This window comes from Ochotona curzoniae, unplaced genomic scaffold, assembly GCF_017591425.1.
Source record: "Ochotona curzoniae isolate NIBS_2020 unplaced genomic scaffold, NIBS_Ocur_1.0 scaffold_1037, whole genome shotgun sequence".
NCBI lineage: Eukaryota > Metazoa > Chordata > Mammalia > Lagomorpha > Ochotonidae > Ochotona > Ochotona curzoniae.
In genome coordinates, this window is record NW_024467083.1 from 12,562,259 (window position 1) to 12,583,026 (window position 20,768).

Sequence of the window (20,768 nt, forward strand, 5' to 3'; positions counted from 1 at the left end):
GATAGAAAGATCTTCCATCTGCTGCTTCACACCCCAAATGTAAATAATGGCTAGAGCTGCGCTGATTCAAAGTCAGGAGATTCTTCCAGGTCTCCATTGTGGGTGCTAAGGCTTTAGGCTATCCTCTACTGCTTTTCCACACCATAAGCAGGGAGCTGAATAGGAAATGAGGTATCTATGTCACAGACATCTGAATAGACTTCTGGCCTTACAAGGTGAGGATTTATTGATCCATGTAACTATCTTTAAATTTTTTTTTAGAGACAGGGACAGTATTGCGGCATAGTGGGTTGAGTCACCATCACCTGTACCTGTAATGCCAACATCCCATATGGTCGCTGATTCAAATTCTTAGTATGCCACTTTCAGTCTAGATCTCCCTGTTAATATGCCTGGGTAACCAGAGGAAAATGGCTCAACTGGTTGGGCCTCACACACACTCCTCCTCTCCGTCTGTAATCACCTTATTTTTTTTTTTAATTAAAAATTAACTCATTTAGCAGCAGCCAGCATAATACCTCAACGGGTTAATCCTCCAGTTCAGGGCACTTGCATCCCATATGGGTGGAGCTGGTTTCCTGGCTGCTCTATTTCGCACCCACTTCCCTGCTAGTTGCCTTGGCAAGCAGTGGATGATGGCCCAAAGCCTTCAGACCCGGCACCAAATTGGCTCCTGGCTTCTGGCTTTGGATTGGGTCTGTCTATTGTGATCATTTGGAGAGTGAATGGGTTAATGGGAGATTTTTTTTTCTCTGCCTTTTTCTCTCTAAATCATTCTTTCTAATAAAACAGGTTTGAAGGAAGAAAAATGAACTTATTTATTCACATTTATTTGAAAGAATGCGAGGCACAGAGAATGAGACAGAGAGATGTATCCCATTTGCTGGCTCACTACCTAAATGCTCACAAGAGGCAGAGAAGGGCCAGGCTAGAGCCAGAAGCCAGCAACTCCTTATGGACCTCCCCTATATGTGCCAGTGATCCAAATATAAGGCCATAATTCACTGCTTCCCCTGTGTGCCATCAGGAGGCTGGTACCAGGATGAAGAGAGGTGATGGGACTTGATCCCGTAACGTCTGACATTTTCTCTTAATATGTATGATCATAACAATCATCAACATCATATAGTATTATTCCCAGATGTAATAATCAGAAAGAATTCACCAGTCTTTATCCCTTCCAAAAATAACTTACCCTTAAAAATGGTTCTTGTCTCCCTGTTTTAAAATTGATATTTTCAGACAATATTATCAAAATTAAAGATTTATGCAGAGATTTGTAAAGCTGTTTTTCTCCATTATAATTTTAGAGACATAAGGTTAATTCAGCACAGATAATAGCAAAGGATATATAAAAGAGAAACAAAATGAGTTACAGAAACAATTTTTGTTTTTGTGATTCCCCCAAACCAGCTTTTGTTCAAATATATCGTTATCTTTTTCAGCTCAGTCCTGCCCATAGAAATGAGGAAAACTATAAACAGATAGAAGCAATAATTTCCTAAAGTACCCAAAATTCCCAGAATAAAAATGTTCCTGCAAAAGTGGATGGCATAGAAGGGCGTCAGAAGTTTCACTTCATTGATTTTCTCCCGTTTTGCTCTGCTGCATGCCATGAGACATGAAAAAGTATCACTATTTACAGTATGATTTCTGTGTACATTCTAAAACTTCAGAAAATAAAATGGTAACAGAGGAGAATGACCATTTTATTTTGCTGATGACTTTTAACCATTAAATTATTTATGGTCAGGCATAATCCGTATTTATCAATATATAGCTCAGGAAAATGATCATTTCAGATTCATCAGCATGATCAGATTTCTTTTTTCTATCATCAAAGCAGAGAAACCGTTTGTCTCGTCTGCTGTTCATTTCTTTGATATGTAATTGTGTCTTGCAATATCTGACTAAGGGCTTCTTAATAGCTTTGAATCCTAATACCATGGCCACATATGTAAACTAATGTAATGATGAATATAATTATGTATAAAATGTCATTTCTTTCTGCTTAACGCCACTGGAAAATTCAGTAGCCTTAAGAAATAGTACAGTTGTTAAGATATCTAAAGTAAAGTGGCCTCTATTACACACTTGGTGATAAGATTTCTGGATATTATTTTAAAAATCATTTGCATTCAGTTATACAGCTGAGAGAGGTAGGGATAAGATTAGGCAATGCATGTCATTTTGGTTAACAGAAGAAGAGATGGAAAGGATTTTCATTCTTCTTGTTCACTTGTCCAGAAGTTGCAAGAATCAGCTCTGGTTCATTCTGTCGCTAGGAATTACAAATGTGATCCTGGTTGCACCTGCATGTTATTTGTTACCACCTGAGACCTGGTTTTGGGGTTATTTCCCGTTGTCTTCTTAGTTACAGCAGCTAAATATGTATAGGGAGCAGAATAGCTGGAACTTGTATCAACTCTCCAAATATGGGAATCTGGCATTCATTGTGTCAAAGTGTCAGCTCCTATTACATTTCTTAGTTAAATCCCACTCGCCTCTGCCCCAGGCACAGTGCTCAACATCTCTCTAATTTCTGCTTTCAGTAGACTCTCTCTTTCTTCTTCTCTCAAGATTTATTTATTTTTTTAAAGTGAGAGAGAGAGATTGAGAATGTGTGTTAGTGAGGAAGGGAGGGAGTCAGAATGAAAGAAAGAGAGCTTGTTCACTAGCCATCCCTATATAACAGCAATGGTCATGGTATAGAAAGTGATAGAACTGACCAGAACCAGGAGCTCCTTCTGGGTCTCCAGTGCTGGCGGCAGGAGACCAGGCACTGGGCATATCTTGCAGCGGTTTTCCCAGGCCATTATCATGGGAGCTAGATTCTACATGGAGCAGACATGTACAAGCCATTGCCATTTAGGAATGCTAGAATCACAGGTGGTGGCTTTACTGGATTTGTCACAAAATCAATTGTGTCCCTTTATTTCAATGGTAAGCAGAACAGAATGTGAGGTGTTTTGGGATAAGATATTGAATTACTCAGGAAGGAAGAATGGATGGTGACAAAAAACAAAGCAAACTAAAAACCATACTTTTATAGCTATGTATCATATTTAATACGTGCTAATATATTTTTAAAGCTATTATGATCTTTTTTATTTTATTAAATGAAATTTTCTCCTAAACACTCTGCAGGGGAAATTTTCGAAAATGAAATCATGTTTAAAAATATGTTGTATTTTTTAAAGTGGCTAAGTATAGTTACAGACCTGGAATAAGTGTTTTAGGAGACCATGCAGTAAGAATTGAAACAAGATCGATGAGCCATCAGGGCCTGAAAATGACTTGATGTCTATTAGAGTAAGTCCATTTGGTACGGAAGATTTTCCATGGAAGGGAAAACAAGCTCTTCATCCAGGAAGTGGAAAGCATGCACATTTGAGAATTTGAAAGGATTAAAATGCAACAGCTTATGATGAATGCATGGTGAGAACCTTAAAGAAGAGTGCTAGGGAATTTGGCAGGATTTATTTTATGAAGAAATCCATGCACAGGTGTTTGGACTCCATTGTGGAGATAATTCAATAAACAATAATTTTATTGTGTCTGAGAAACATTGCACTAAATGTTCATATGATGAATAGGGGACGTTTTCAACTGAATCTAGTGGTTAGGATGTCATTGCTTGAGAAACATAAAGCAATGTAGAGAAGAGATAGGACTGAGTGACCAGAGATTTAGAAGAAAGGACATGTGATGATTCAAGGAAAGAATTGAGAATGACACTCTGGCTTCTTTCTTTTTCAACAATTGAGCGAATGCTGGTCCCGTTCACTAAGTTAAGCTCACCTGGGTGTGTCTCCCACATGTGTGCAGGGAGATATGCTATACTGCTTTGAGACATATTGTACTGCTTTCCCAGGCAACAAGCAGGGAGCTGGATGAAAGTGGAGCAGCCAGGACTGGAACTTTGACCCATATGAGATTCTGGCATGTGTAAGGCAAGGACTTCAGCCATTAGGCTTCTGTGCTGGGCCCAACAGTTAATTTTCTGTTCCTCATTGAGACGTTAGGATTTGGGAATGCCTAGCAGCAGCACACAGGATGATTTGGGAGAACAGTGCAGTTTTCCTGCAAGGCAAACAGTTAAACTGGAACCCGAAGACTGAGTAGGAGTTTACCACTTGTGGCAGGTGACTTGTGTTAGAGAAAGGCTCCAGAATATATGTACTATTTTTGGATGAGGAATAAAAACATCATCCAACAGGCCAAAAATAAGAGAGTAAAGGACAGAGGCCCGGCATGATAGCCTAGTGGTTAATGTCCTCGCATTGAACGCACCCTTGGGACCCTGCACCTGCGTGGGAGACCCGGAAGAGCTCCTGGCTCCTGACTTCAGATTGGCTGCTGACTCAGCTGCATCTGTTGCAGTCACTTGGGGAGTGAATCATTGGACGGAAGATCTTCCTCTTTGTCTTGCCTCCTCTTTGTATGTCCGCCTTTCCAATAAAAATATATAAATCTTTAAAAGAAAAAGAGTAAAGGACAAACACTTCTGCTTGTATGATGTGAGGGGAGAAATGACAACTCAAGATGGGAGTGACTTGTGACTTGTGAGCCCACAAGGAATGCACAGGAATTTTAAGCAGAGGTAAACAGTTTCAGATGTACACTTCTGAAAATCTCTTTGTAAACAAGGTGGGAAACTGGCTTGATAGGAATAAGAATTGGGATCATGAAATCTACATAGTCTATTGTTAAAAAAATTAATTATAGGTGAACACAGGTAGACATTATCTGATGAGCAATAAGGAGCTGAGGATTTCTGAGCCTGCATTTAGCCTTTGGGTTTAATGTATTTCCTTGTAATTAATTTTGTTGGATTCTCTTAGAAATCCTGGAATGACTATTATTACATCACTGCTCCAATGTGGTGTCTCCTCACATTGTTTTGAAACTGAGATAACTGAAATCAAATGGTGCATTTTTGCTATCCTTTCATCAGCTGAGTCATATATCTAAAATAGTCTTTAATTGTTCAAGTTGGTCATTCATATTATGTCTTTCATATTTATAGTTACTAGTTTTTAATATAAATTGATTAATAGTTCTTAAAAGTTTTCTTCTCTTCCCAATAATTTCTTATCCCCGACAAATTTTCCTTACCTTGAAAGAAAAATCTTCTGTCAAGAAATACAAGATTGTTATGCAATGAATTTAGCAACCACTCCTTCAATTCTTGAGTATCTCTTTAGTCTGCATTTAGCTCAGAGATAGTCCCGTGAGAACTTTAATTGAATAATTAACTAATGAATGCAATATACAAGTTAGAAAACTTGTACCCAATTGGATCACACATTTCAGGAGACAAGAAATTGTCCATATTCCATTCCAAACACTTTATCTGGTTTGGAATGGAGGATAACTATCCAACTAGATGCTTCTTTTGTTTCTGAGTAGATCAGTACAGTCGATACCAATATGGATAGCACAACTCTTGTTTGTCATTTGTGTTAGTCCTTGCTGACTCACATTTCGTTCCAGGGTAACTTACACTTTCTCCAGTACCAAAAATTGCTTTATTTGTCTTTGTTCAGCAAGGATTGACCATTACATAGTAGAAACAGAAACTTATTTCCATGAGTGTATCCAGTGGAACAGGTTGTATTTGCTAGACCAGGTATTGCAAGCCACTAAATGGTAACACAGTACTCTGAAAATCAAGAACTTATAAATCAAGACATATCAAGTCATGGTGAGACTTGATTAGAGGAAAGACAGTGGTTTCCGTATATTTGGGTATTTATGACTATCTGCAAAACATAGCATGCAGTTGTCAATGTAACTACTTTAAAAGCTAACATTGACAGAATAAATTGTGTTACTCACTGAGCTTTTTCATGCAGTCACGGAGTCTGGTTTCCAAACTGAGCACTCTTTGATGGAGTTCCTCATAGTCATAGGCACCGATTTCCTCCTGAATCCCAGTGAGCACAGCAGACAGATTGCGGATTTCTTCCTTGAACTGAGTGATTAGTTTGGCATCGGTTTTGTACTGTTCTAGCACAGGGATCAAAGGTAGGAGCTCATCCATTTTCTCTTTTAACTCCTGGAAAGCAGATGATATTTCTCCTGTGAGTTTTTAAAAATAGATCAGGCAGCTACATATTTTTAAATTATGATATTTGAAGACAATTATTTAAAATTTTCGAATTTTTATATTTACTTTTACTTTAAATCTGGCATTTTATGAAAACATAAGTGTCCATGTCATAATTAATACTCAAGTCACAGATCTCAAAAAATTAAATCTCTCCTGAAATGGTTGCTTGTTATTCTAGCAACCAAATAGATCTTTACACCAATTAGAAAAAAAAAACAGCAGCAAATGCAGATTTGTGTATTATTTGGGTTATTGGACAACATTTTAGAAAGTGAATAATGTGTCACCCATTTAAGAAACACTAAAAGTCCCCATCTCTTAATTATGAATTTTGGTTGAAAAAGACTATTGGAAAAGCATCAAATACTCTAACATTATATCACTGATTCTACCTTTCTGCCTACTTAATATCCACATTACTGGGTTATACACAAAAAAACTGGATTCTACATCAACTTTTCTCTAAAAATTTGATATTATTAAGTTCAAGTAATCTATCACTTTTTTTAGCCACTGTGCTTAGCATGGATAATTCAGAGATGTTGATGGAGAGCAAAACCGCTTACCCAGTTAGAGTCCTGTCTCATGAAGAAACCATGATACATAGTACATGGAACAGATAAACAGCTTGCACAAAGTTCCATGAAATACTGACTTTTCATAGCGAAGAGTTCATTTGTTTTCTAAACAGGGTCATTTTTATTCCTACTTTTCTCGACACTGGACCAAATCTACAGCGGCACCTACAGTTCCAAGATGTTTCACTGTTAGTTTGTTCCTGCCAATTTTGTGAGAGTAATGCATACGAATATTTCTTTTTTAAGATTAATGTATTTTTATTGGAAATTTAATTTTACAGAGGAAGGAGAGACAGAGATTTTCCATCCACTGGTTCATTCCACAAGTGGCTGCAACAGCCGGAGCTGTGCCAATCCAAAGCCAGAAGCTAAGAGCTTCTTCTGAGTCTCCCATGTGGGTGCATGGGTCCCAAGGCTTTGGACCATCCTCTGTTGCTTTCCCAGGCCACAAGCAGGGAGCTAGACGGGATGTGGAGCAGCTGGAACACAACAGGTGCCCTTATGGGACCCCAATACTTGTAAGGCGAAGATTTTAGCCACTAGACATTGAGCTGGGCCCTCAATGAGATTATTTTAGGAGTTTTAGTAAATTGACAATTTATTATATGTGACTTCAATCATGGAAATTGTTGTAACTCTTACGATCATTTCAAAATCATCTATGGTTGTCCTCAGAAACCATGCTATGTACTAACTAACTTGAGGGGCTCAAAATTGCATTTGAATATGACCTTTGGAAGATACTTTCACAATAGATGCATGACAGTAGCAGGAGCACTGCTGCATTGTTTGTGGGCTTGAGTTTTTTGTGGCAAAATTTCTACTTGATTTTTTAATGTTGGTATCTTTAAACGTGTGTGCATATGCAGCATATTGAATGGGAGGGAAAAGATAAAGATTGATACGTTAGTGTTTGAAAGGAAGAATTGCAGAGTTTTGCTCATTTTATTGCTCATTTTAAACAAACAATAGTGTGATCATCTTGTGGTATCCCTAAAGGGAGATATAATCGTTTCATTAGAATTTTAATGAGAGTTCTGTTGGTACCACTTGCTCCGTACTATAACATCTATTAAAATGAAAGAATTTACATTCTACTTTGGTCATATAAAAGAGATAACATAATGTCACAGATTTAGTGGCTCTCCCTGATCAAAATAGGAACTTGTACTTTCTTTTTTCTGTCAAAATTCATTATGAGACTTTCAGCAATAAATGAATTTTGAAGCTCTGGAACTTATCAGAGTAGAGTGACATGTCCAAGAAACTCACAAATCAAATACTGAAAAGATTAAAGTGGAACAGCATAGTTTTTTGTTTACTATCAGAATCTCAAATTTTAACTTCTCCTAACTTCATATGTGAACATGACAGCTACCATAAGCATTCAATTTGAAAGGGTGAAGACATAACCTTTTTATTTTTTGATAATATAAAAGCTGCACATTAGAGGATTTTAAAAATATATTTTTCAGTGTCAACTTCCATGTCAACTTACTTTGGCATTCTTTTTTTTTTTAAGATTTATCTATTTTTATTGGAAAGCCAGGTTTGCAGAGAGAAGGAGATGCTGAAAGAAAGATGGTTCACCAACTGGTTCACTCCCCAATCACTAAGCCAATTTGGGGCCGGGAGCAGAAGCTTCTTCTAATTCTCTCATATTGGTGCAGAGTCCCAAGGCTTTGAGCCATCCTCTGCTGATTTACCAGTCCACAAGCAGGGAGCTGAATGGGAAGTGGAGCAGCCAAGACACAAACCAGGCCCCATATGCGATGTTGGCACTTGGAGGCAGAGGATTAGGCAGTTAAGCTATCACGATTGCCACAATGTTGGTATGTTTTATTTCTTGCTTTCAAATATGGTGCCTCAGCAATCCAAGCAAAATCTGATTCAAAGTGAGAAATCATGGATAAATAAATATTATTGATATTTGTCACAGGTGTTCTGGCATTGGTAATATCAGGCATTAGTCTGGTACTGGACATTTTGATTTTTAATGCTACTTTTGATCCAGATGATATTCTGATTCTGGACAAATGACTCAACCTATTTACCTATACATTTACTTTTCTGTGACAGAGGCATGAATACAGTATTGTGAGAAAGAATTTATTTAATATAATGTTAAAATTATATTAAATAAAGGAAAAATTTTGTGCAAAAATTGCTGAAATCAGTGATTTTTCATACTGTGAACATTCTGTTAACTTATTGAAATTTTGTATATTTAAATTGCATAGAATATTGCCTTGATTGTCTAATTATTCAGAAACATTTGTGGTTATTGCAATTCATGCTAACAGGGTTTAGCAGCATATTCTTAGATGATATGAATTAGGAAAATCCAAATCATTATGTCGCCCAATGAACCTGATAATCAAGTTTTGTTATTGATGGCCTGGAAGTTACTAGATAATCAAAAGACTAGGTGAGTTATTAATTTCTATTTTTTTAGCAATTCAATTTTTTTATGTCTTTGTCTTCTGTCCTTTCCCAAGATATCCCAGTGGTGTAAAGACTTTTTGGTATTTCTCCAGCCCTTCCAAGCAAGTATCCTCCGACCCTTGGCTTTGCAGAAGTCTCACCACATGAATCTCTGCAACCAGACACCTGGAGCCCCTCTCATGCTGTGCCTGTTCCTTTCTGGGACTATGGCCGGGAAATGGTTACTACTATGCCTGAAGTGCCATTTTATAATCTTCTACTTGGTGAATAGCTTCATCTTCTGGTTCACAATTCAGGGGTGGGCAATCTTTCTTTGTACCAAAGACCATTTGGATATTGATATTATTCATGTGACATACAATAATCTCAACAAAAATTAGTTTTCTCCAGATTTATTGACTTTCACATACTGTCTGAGGTTGCCTTGGCAGAGCCAAACCAAATGAGTTTATGGAATTTGCATTAACCCATAGTCCAGATATTTTCTAATCGTGTAGCTATAACCCAGCACCCTAAAATTTAATGAAAGCATTTTATTTTCTTTGTACTCTTTGTATTTTAGTACTGGAGTGCAGGCACTAGTCCAACACTGTTTTCTTGAATACAGAAGATGGGCAAATCTGGTGATTTTCCAATCATCTTTAAATAAAACTAATCACTTTAAGTAACACATCTTCATTCACCATCATTTTCATTTTATTTTGCTTTTTATGGGATAGAGATTACATGCTATGTATTCTTCAAAGTACCCAACACTATCTTGGGTTATGTATTTTCAATAAACAGTAGCTCAAATTTACATTTTTTCCCTCCATCTGTATCCTTTTACCATTCCTCTGCACTTTTTCTATTAGTCTAGTGTTTTCATCCTCTCTTTATACAATGATTCTTATTGCAATGTATCTTGTAATCATTTCTCTGATTTGCCTTCACTTTGTAAATTTCCACCTTTACTTATTGCTCTCTGAAACCTCAACCTCATAATTCTTCACTTCTTTGCCAGTTTTGTAATTGCTTTAAATGACTGAGCTCTTTTCCCTCTTAGTAATCTTTTGGATAAGCTCTACAAACTGTGCAGTGCAAGACCCGTGTATATACTCAGGCTGTTTACTACCAATGGAATTTCAAAACCATGAAGAATTTTGTCACATTAAAATCTGCTATGTATGGGCCAGGCACGGTGGCCTGGCAGCTAGGACCTTTGCCTTATACTCCCAGTAACCCCGCTTCCCATGCATCTCCCTGCTTGTGGCCTGAGAGGGCAGTGGAGAACATCCCAGGGCCTTGGGGCACCCCGTGCCTGTGTGGGGGACCTGGAAGAGGCTTCTCACTCCTGGCTTCACATTGGCTCAGCTCTGGCCGTTGAGACCATTGGGGAGTGAATCATCAGAAGGAAGATCTTCCTCTCTCTCTCCTCCTCTTTGTGTACCCGCCTTTCCAATAAATAAGTACATCTTTAAAACAAGAAATAAAAAAGGTTGTATGTAGAGATTCTGTTGTATATGGCCCTGCCTACTTTTCCACCTGTCACTGATATGCACAAAAAACACTTCTTCCCTTGGCCAGCTGCTGAATTAATTTCCACTCCTTTAGTATTGGTAGAGACGCTGATTTATCAATGAATAAGGAAAATCTAATAAGTGAGTGACCACTGTATTTTAAAAAGTATGTGCTAGTTTTATAGGAGGCTCAAATGACATTATCAGACTCAGATTTTTTAAAACCGTAATTGTCATATAGTTAATAAAACTTTTAAATGCTTAAATCCACTATCTTTAGTGTTCCTACATATTTTTATCTAAATCACAAAATTGAAAATAAGTATATCTATATAAACTTATGGATGACTGTCCTTTCATTCATTTGTCAATATTTTTATTTGTAATAATGTGTATCCTCTACATCTCTTATATTTGTAGGGAATAAAATAATAAGAAAAGCTTTGATAATTAATTTTCCCTTTTCCTGATATAATGAAGAATCTACTGAAAATTTCAACTTAATGATAGAGGAATGTTGTTTAAGAGAAATTTTTCATGCACTCCTACCAGCTAATGCTCAGTTTCAGAAAGAATAATTGATGTCCTCAGCGAGTCTTTAGCCTTACAGACATGGGTCAATGGACAGTTACTTCCAGCAGAATGCCACGCTGGCAATTCCTCACATTCAGCATTCTTGTTTGGGTTGACAGATTTTAGAAGTCAAACCTACTTGAAAATGCTTGGTCATTAGTGTCTTCCGGTCATCTTCAATCTGTCGAAATTTGGCCTTTAGTCCTTTCATTTGGGTTTCCATTTTTAGAACATATTGAAAATCTCTCTGAGTTCTCAAGTTTAACACTTCAATAGATTGAGACATGTTCTGAACCTGTTAAACAAAAGCATTAGTTGTACATTATTATCTGTTTATCATGATATGAAATTATGAGTGAAGTTACAAAAAATGGCATTAACACAAAGAACTGAAAGTGACAGATCCTTAAATGGCTTCCATGTGTCACATTTTTAGAAGAAAACATTTTCATGATGAAAACTGAAGAACTCAACAAGGGAAATTATTCTTTTGCTGGAAAAATAAGAAAAATAGGCATTCTACCATTAGAAATGACTAAATATAAATATGCATTTCATATAATAGAAAAACAATGGAATAATAGAACTTTTATTATAAGGTTGTGGAGCCTTATTATACCCAAACATGCTGAAATAATTTGTTTCTGTGATCATTAATGTAGACTTCATAAGTATTAGGAATGCTTAGTAATTGTAGATTATAGTGAAGTGTCAAATAGAATTCTTTTACTTCAGTATTGTTATTTTTCCTTTAGATCTAAATTAATCCCAAATGGGAGACAGAGTTGATCAATATAAGATCAATATAAGGGCTGGATACCTTGTAAATTGGATTATACTTCTCTTTATGAGACCTACAAAATGGCAACTATTAAGAACTTGGTAGATGAGCAGTAAAAACTTATTATGCTGATGGAACCATTCCAGGTTCAGTGAGCTCTGGGCTATTTAGAAATAGGAAATAGATGGCCTAGAAAGTGTAAAATTGAGAAGAAGTGCTGTTTTAATGGTTAAGATATCCATGACTCACACTGGAGTGTCTGGAATTGATGGCTACTTCTCATTTTTGACTCCAGTTGTGACAGTAGAAATAACTCAAGGTTTTTGGCTCTTGCCACTCATATGTGAGACAAGGGTTGAGCAACCTGCTCCTGGTTCTGGTCTGGCCTGTTTTAAGCCAGTGCCAGCTTTAGCAGAGAAAGTCAGCAAATTGAAGCTTTCTATTTGTCTCTCCCTCTGCCTCTTAAATAGATAAATAAAAAATAATAATGCTACAGTATCTGTAGTAGTATAACACCAAAACCAAAGGAAAAGTCTCTAATAATGGGGAGTTGCTAAGTGAGTTGAGAGATGTAATGTGAACAAACTATATAATAAATTAGCTACGGCTTCACACTTGGCATTGCTCAACGAATTATCTTCTGAGTTACAGCTTTGGCTTTACTCAGAGTCTGTCAGGAATGATGAATTTCAGGATCCAACCTTGAGCTAGTGAATTAGAATTTGTCTTTTCTCAATATTCCCAAATGAGTCTAATGTACATCAATGTTTAAGGATCATTGGTTTGCCATGAAAAGTTAACCTGAAGATTGTTTAGAAAAACAAGATTCTTTTATTTTAAAGATTTATTTATTTATTTTTTATTGGAAAGGCGGATATTCAGAGAGGAGAGACAGAGAGGAAAATCTTCCCTCTGATGATTCACTCCCCAAGTGATCGCAACGGCCGGTGCTGAACTGATCCAAAGCTGAGAGCCAGTAGCTCTTCCTGGTGTCCCACATGGGTGCAGGGTCCATCCTCAACCGCTTCCCCAGGCCACAAGCAGGGAGCTGGTTGGGAACTGGGCTTCTGGGATTAGAACTGGCACCCATATGGGATCCCTGAACATGCAAGGCAAGGACTTTAACCACGCTATTGTGCTGGGCCCAAGATTCTTGTATTTTAAACCAGCTATATGCATATCATGTAAAAGTAAACAGAGCATATAAACAAAAACACAGTAAAGATATGAAACCATTAAAAGGCTATGTGTTAAATTGTGATATTGTTTTTAGGGAACAAAGCAAATGTAGAGTAAGATTCCAAAGGGTTGTGTTGTGGCCGAATAGATTGTAGCACTGTTTGCAATGATGGTCATTCACACAGGTGCCAGATTCAACCTTATTTCAAACCAGCTTCTGGTTGATGTGGCTGGGAGAACAACTGAAGGTGGTCCAAGTTTTTGGGGCCCAGTACTCAGGACAAAGATCCAGATGGAGTCCCTGATCTCTCCCTTCACTGCGGCACAGGTTGGCTTCTGCAACCATTTGGAAAATGAATGAGAAGATGGAAAATCTCTCTCTCTATCTAACTCTGAATTTCAAATAAAGAGAACTGAAAACTGAAAATCCTGGTTAAATGAAAATGCACTCATATACATACAGAGCTATTTACATAGAATTAGATATTTTATTTGCATAATGGAATGTAAGGAGATATTATTGAACAAAATAGCAGTGGGATCCGAAGTGAATTTTGCTTTGTTCTGCACATTTTATATGATATGCCGATTATTGTTAATTAGCACATATGTATATGTGATAGTACAAAGTAGTTTTCATTGAAAATGTATCAATCAAGAGGGATGGGTTCTGCTGTGAAATGAAGTCACAAAGGTTACGAGTCAGCCATCTGCTCCTGCTTGGTATACTCCTTAGGACTAGCATATTCAGAAAAGGCAGTATACTGTGCCAACTCTGTCTCATTTTCCACTTTTCTTCTCAAATAAAGCCCATTTTACCTTTTTTTTTTTCCCTGACAGTCCTGATCCATAGACCTCCCCTATGTAGACCTTGTCTTTGGTTGACATAGCATGGTTCAGACTACGTTCAAACTGTGTATCGTATGCTTGGAGTGAGGACAAGAAGATCTAAAAGCTGCATGCTCTTTATTTTTCTTTCATTTCTTAGGTCTTCTACAGAACTAGGGGAAGGCTAGGCACTCAAGAAATATTTATTGAGTAAAATATCCTTGGGTTTGCAATACAAATGAATGATAGCTCAGGTTATCAAATCTTACGAAGGACTCCCTGCCTCTTGTCACTGAGTAGACTACAGCATCAATGGCCTGTCAAATATTTCATTTCTCAAGTTACTGTCTTTCATTTAGAAATCTCCATTTAAAATTCTTTAATGATGCACAGAATTACTGTGCCAATATTGAAAGTGTGGCAATCCAATCAGAAATAAATCGAAAATTTTCAAAACGAATTTCTAACTTCGTTTATGGTGGAACATGAATGGAGAAAGCCATTAGCGTTAAAGAAATTTCTTGTCTCTTTGAGGCATTTTTCTGTGAAGTCAGGCATCACTGGATTCAAAGAATTTTGTGTGCCAAGACAGAGTCCATATAGTTAGAAAGAGATGATCAAGGGAAGATATTTGAAACAAAGATAAAATAGTCATTTTTACATATGCCTCATCCTATTCAGTTCATTTTCAATTTAATTTTGCTTTGTTTTAGGAAAATGTACTTCAAGAAATTTTGCTAAGACTTGATCATGATCTTCCATAATGTAGATCCACATATAAGAATAACATTTAAGGAGTGGTGGCTACAGACACAGCTTTTCCATTTGAAACTGGGTTCCTGTACCTTTTCCTTTTGGCTATCTTGAAAATGGTTTACTTTCTTACTGGCTTTGGAAACCTGCTTAGCACAAGTGTGTAGATGATTCAGGCGATTTCATATCCAAAGTTACTCTTAGAAGGAGACCTCACGTGTACCTTGCTGTCCCTAAAGTTCTGCAGTTCACCTTCCAGGCTGTTCTTGTGCTTTGTGCTCTCTGCATAGTGTGGCAAGTTCATTGTCCTCTCTTAGTGGGAATTCTTTTCAACTTTATTTATCCTGGCTCTTTGTAGAGATAAACTGTCTAAAGACTTTCTGAACATAAATAAAATTAAATTTTCACTCTCACTGGTAATTAATATAGAGGTTACATGAGAAAATAGAATTTCCATGGTTCAGTATGTTTGCACAGCCTTGAGTTTAACAAAATTAAATGGAAATTTCTTTACCGTGAGGTTTCGGAGTGCTATTAACAATAAATTGTGTTCTGAAAATCCAAATAGTGAAGCTTCATATATGGGTCTTTGTAACTTATTTTTCTCTGTGAGGATGTTACCAAAACACTATTCCATAAGTCTCTCTTTGGAAAATATTGAATTTTGTACGTCAGGATATCTTCATGTATACTGAGAAGTGATATGGTTAATTAAAAAATAGCTTACACCAGCAACTTCTATTTTATCATATTAGGACTAGAAATAATGTGAAACTAATTAGATAATTATTTAATATTCAGTTACATAAATATTTGGCAAAACTGTTTGAGATAGAATCACTTATGTGCTCCATCAGTGAAATTCTGAAAACACTGGCTTGATGCTGAGAAAATGAAACTCATCTTGCACAGCTCACCAATTCTGTTGGAGTGACATTGAAATGCTTTTTATCTCCAAAAACACTAGTTTCCATTTAGGTAAACTTTTAAGGAGAAATACCTCTTTTAGAATGGTTGAATTGAGGAAAAATATAATAGTGATTGAAAGTTAAAATTTTTCTTAGCAAAATAAATGTTTTTCTTGACCAAATCAACCATTTGATGAATAATAAAGGGCCTGCTTGGAGAACATCATTGTTTGTCTCTTCATGGCATGAACATGGTGTGAAGGCGAGCCTCGAGAAACTGTCTTAATGTAGAAGCAGAATACTTAGTTAATATGTCTCTGGAATAATGCAGAAAACCAGCCATGCCCACTTCCATCAAGCTGCTGGAAAATGAGGCACTTATTCTTTCCTGTTGGCATCAAACTGCTACAGAAGTAATTTGAGAAAGCAAACATAGATGACTTTAACACATTTTCTGTTTTGTCATTGTTGTTTAGGTTATAACAAATTTTAAAAATATGATTTGTAAAATTTCCTTTAAACACTAAAATTACATATCATATGATCTGGCCACACATACTGCCATGATCTCCTTTTATAAGTGTTCTGTTCATAATTTCATGCATTATTTACCAGTAATATGTAATTTTAGTATATATCTGGAATGTACTTTACTTTGAACTTACACAGTGAATTATCAGTGTCCTGTCATTTAAATTTATTTGAATTATTTTCAAGTGTTTGTGAAGAAATGTTTGAATTTATATAATGATGTGTATATGCAGAACTCTACCAAAAAGTGGTAACACATACATTATGTAAAAGGACGTTTTCACCATACTAGATATAGAAGAAAGGTAATTGTGCATTGAGAGATTAATGCAAGGTGTTCTTAGTCTTAGAGGGAAAATAATTAATAGAAGTGAAAAATTGATTTTAAAAAGAAAAAATATTTTTGCTAAAAGATTTTACTGGCAACAAAGCATAACAAGGCTATATACTTGAATTTTTACAAAAATAAATTTTCCTATAACTCAAAATAATAATTCATGTTTCTGATTTCAAAGAGTTAACAGACATGTTAATCAGAATAGTGAAATGAAAAAGACATATGCTATTTTGTCAGGTGATGAGGAAGTAGGAATGATGGGAGGCAATAGGTCAAAGAAGGGGGAAGGAAGAAAATATGTACTTTATGCTTGGTAGATGCTTGCAATGAAAGAATCTCAACTGAATTTGAACTGTGATAATGCAACAAGGTAGAGGAATCCACCATGGCGAGGGGCAAATTGGGGTGGGATGAGAGGAATCCCAGTGCCTATAAAACTGTGTCACATAATGCAATGTAATCAATAATAATAAAAAAGCTCACAGTTATATATTTAAGTAGTATATGTCTTAGCTAAAGAGAATGACATGAAAAAACCTATTTCACAGAGTAAAGTAACCATAATAAATTAATATTAGGTTTAAATATTTAAAAAAAAAGGTTTCCTTAAATAAAACATGCAGAGAGGAAACATTTTTATCTTATAGGATTAAAAGAAAGTTATAGCTTGACTTGAAATTCTGAAATTTAAGAATGTCTACATTAACTAATGAAATGCACTCATTTTTCTTTCTAATTTTATGTTAAAAATTTCCTATTCACACCATAAATGTATGGATGATCACGAAAATGGTATTGTACACAGTGAACTGGCAAGCACAGTGTTCTTTTTAATGCATGTTACCTAATTTATCTTATTATCCCTGATGATGCTTAGAATTCAAAACTTTTGTTGTCAGCATCATTCTGGCTACCCAGCTGTCCTGCTATATTCGGAGCCCAGTACAGTGAAAGTTTGAATGGGCATAATTGAAAGAACCATTCATTGGCCACCTCTCTCCCCAACTAAACATAAATAACCTTTTGTGAGCTAACTTTTGTCTGGAAAAGAGACTAAGTCACAGATATTTTGCATTTGATTGTTATGAATTCAGTTTAAATAAATTATGGAGAGATTGGTATTGAAGAAAATTGAATATCTTAATGTTCAAAAGAGCAACTTAGCAAATGATGATAAAGTCAGAATTATGCATTATCTGTCAATCTTGCATGGCATTATTTTAACTTTCTTGCAAGGTTGTTAATTCAATCTGAAAGCATGAGCTCAAATAGCTTTGTCTGATCCTGATATTCGTTGCTGACTCTCTGGCATGGGGATAAGGCTGCATTTTTTTTTTCCTTAAAGACTGTTATTAAGACACTCATTTGTGGCAGAGTCAAGTCTTAAGAAACCAGCACTAGGAAGAGAAGAAAGTCAGAGAAACAACATATTGCAGGAAGTTCAAGCAGACGCTTTTGAAGAAAAAAAGCATTAGAAAAATACTTGTTCGAGAAGGGGTACAAAACTCATGACTCTTCCAACCATTACTTGTACCACATTTTCTTTCCAAAACTTGATGCGTTTCAATAAAAATGCACATCAGTTGTGCAGGACACCTACCTTTTCCAGTAGTTGGCGAAGCTGCCTGCTTTTGGCATCCCTGGAACACAGATTTTGTTCTGGGGCAACCACTGTACAAATGCATCTCCCATCAGGGTCCTGCGCCGAGCTATACACTTGCCATCCTTCTTTCGGACTAACCTGTGTCTGAAAAACCAATAGCAAACAAGCAAAACACAGAAACACGTTATAGAACAGCGCAAGTGTGGGCGTGTAGCATTTAAACAAAGCAATTTCTTAAGAACTAAAATTTATTTCCATTGTTCAAAATTAGGAGAATAGTGATTTTAAACAATGTAGGCAATAAAATTTTAGTTATACCTTATCCCTGTCCAGAAGGAATTTCAATATCTTTTTAAGTTTCTGTATTATTAGATCTTTGTTCATCTCAAATCACTTCTGAATGCTGTCATATTTTGGTATTTTAATGTAACTTTAAAACATCTAGTAATCACTAAATAAATATGACCAATTTTTTACATTATGTTTGTTAGCTTGTCCGTCTTAATAGTGAATAGCAATAACCAGAATTTTTTTATATTATTTATGTCTGATATTCTGAAACAATGTACTCTCTCAAGGAATATGGAATGTAATGAAAACTCAATTTTTAATAAACCAAGAAAAAAAGACTATGTTGGCATGGGATGTAAATACACAGGTCAGTACTGTTTTTGCAAAATGTTCACTTGAAATTTCAGAGGAGTTAAAGAGAAAATTTTAAGAGTCTGTTAAAGTACCATCATTCAAAATCTAAAGTGCACATATGCAGAAATCCCTGCTGAAAATAGTGGCGTTTCAGTCTGCCTCCTATGTGTGCTCTTAGCTCGACTCCTGCATTGCCCAAAGGAATCTCCAGTTCAGCTGAGTTGGTCTTTCCACATTTTCAGCAAAACATATGTACATGGCCTCTCACTTGCTTTTTATTCCCCCATATAAGGGGAGTCTTTATGTATCTGGCTTGTTTCATTCAATGCTATGTACTCTAATTTTAACTATTTGGCTGCAAATAACAGAATTACCTTTTTATAGCTGGATAATGTTCATATATATATACGCACATTTTGTTTACCATTCATTGTATGATAAATATCTTAGCTGATTCAATATTTTGTCTATCATGAACTATGCAAGCGTGGTATGCTAATTCATAAATGTTTATATTATATATTTTACTTTTAAACTGTTAACACATTCGGCCTTTTATGAGTTTCAGCTATTCATTAGGAATGTAATATATAATATTTAGTATTGTTATCTTTCTTGCATGTCTGCTTTCAATGACTAACTGAAATATGTAAAATGTTGTAATTTTTTATTTGGGCCTTGAAGCAACACTTCCTGAAGTACAAAGTTAAATATGCTTATTTTCTGCTTAATTTTCAGTAAGACTATCAGCGTGTCTCAGAGTAATGCATACAGAGCAACTTTATTTTCACTGATGCATATCAGTGGAAGAAAACTGTCATAATTAGACTTTCAAAAAGCTAAAAACTAGAAATTTCCAAGTTAATTATTACAATTATGTATCACTGACACAGTTTTATTTTTTAGGAAAATTTCCTTCTAATGTATAAACAGAAATCCCTATATCTAATATATTCACTGCCCAGGTGTCCATTTACCTGTTTATTTCAGATTCTGATTCCTTAGTTCTCAGCTGAGTCTTTGTGGATAGTCACAAATGCCAGCATGCTCAAGGTCAGGCCCCCTTCGGGGAGAGTGTGCATGATTGACTTTCTGAGAGCAAAACCACCTTGAGGGGTAGGAAATTTTGTTATTTTGATTTCACCAAAATGGGAATTTGTTAAGCTTCCTGAGACCAGATAGCTTGTATGTGGTGAAAGAGAATTTGAAGTTAAATGGTATGTTCTAGAGTAGTATCTAAAGCAAAAATGTAGTGACAGTCACACATGTAACACAATTTTCTGGTAGCCAGATTTCAAATATAAGTAAAGAAACAAGGAAACAAACAAAATGATTTTTAACATTAAATTTTAGTGAATTCAATTTATCTAGAATTATTGTTCCAGCAATCAGTGTAAAAGATTTTCATTAAAAAAAATAACACTCTATTTACCTTTTTGTGATTAATTATATGCACATGTAGAAAGTTATCTAAGAGATGTTACATAGACAAACCATCATTTTGAATCTGAATTTGTTTATCCTGTAAGATGTGAGATAACAGTGGCTCAGCTTCTGGTACACGTAGAGCCTAGTTTTCACTCAGGATTTGAATTTATTCAGCCTGCCTGTGTCTTCTCCTCTGAAATGTCCAAAGGTCCAATAGATAGGGAGGTGTTTTCTGTTTGATCAGAGCATCAACTGGTTCCCTGCTGAAATAGGTAGGACAGGGTAAAATCAAAGCCAAGACATTTATGCTAGTCTCCCATGTGGATGCAGGAGCCCAAGGACTTGGACCATTTTCCACTGTTTCCCATGCAATTTGAAAGGGAAGTGGATCAGAAATGGAGCAGCCAGGTTACAAACCAATGCCCATGTGGTATGCTGCTATTGCAAGTGGCATCTCTATCCGGTAAGAACTGCTTTGCACAACATTACTGAGTAGTTCCATTTCCCTGCAAACAATATCTTCCGTTGAGTGTCAGAAGTATAGTCTTAAAAACTGAACAAAGCT

The 20,768-nt window shown here is 36.0% G+C and overlaps 1 protein-coding gene across 2 annotated transcripts in view; it reads right to left on the bottom strand.

The window, feature by feature from the left end:
- OLFM3 (olfactomedin 3) overlaps positions 1 to 20,768 on the bottom strand; it is a 46,008-nt gene that overhangs the window by 13,295 nt on the left and 11,945 nt on the right. The window contains exons 2-4 of one of the 2 annotated variants that reach the window (XM_040998585.1): positions 18,128 to 18,274; positions 11,350 to 11,505; positions 5,842 to 6,061 (exon numbers count right to left, since the gene is read on the bottom strand). In XM_040998585.1, coding sequence (XP_040854519.1) covers positions 5,842 to 6,061; positions 11,350 to 11,505; positions 18,128 to 18,274 — 523 coding nt within the window. The remainder of the gene's footprint in view (positions 1 to 5,841; positions 6,062 to 11,349; positions 11,506 to 18,127; positions 18,275 to 20,768) is intronic. The other variant, XM_040998583.1, reaches the window with a different exon arrangement.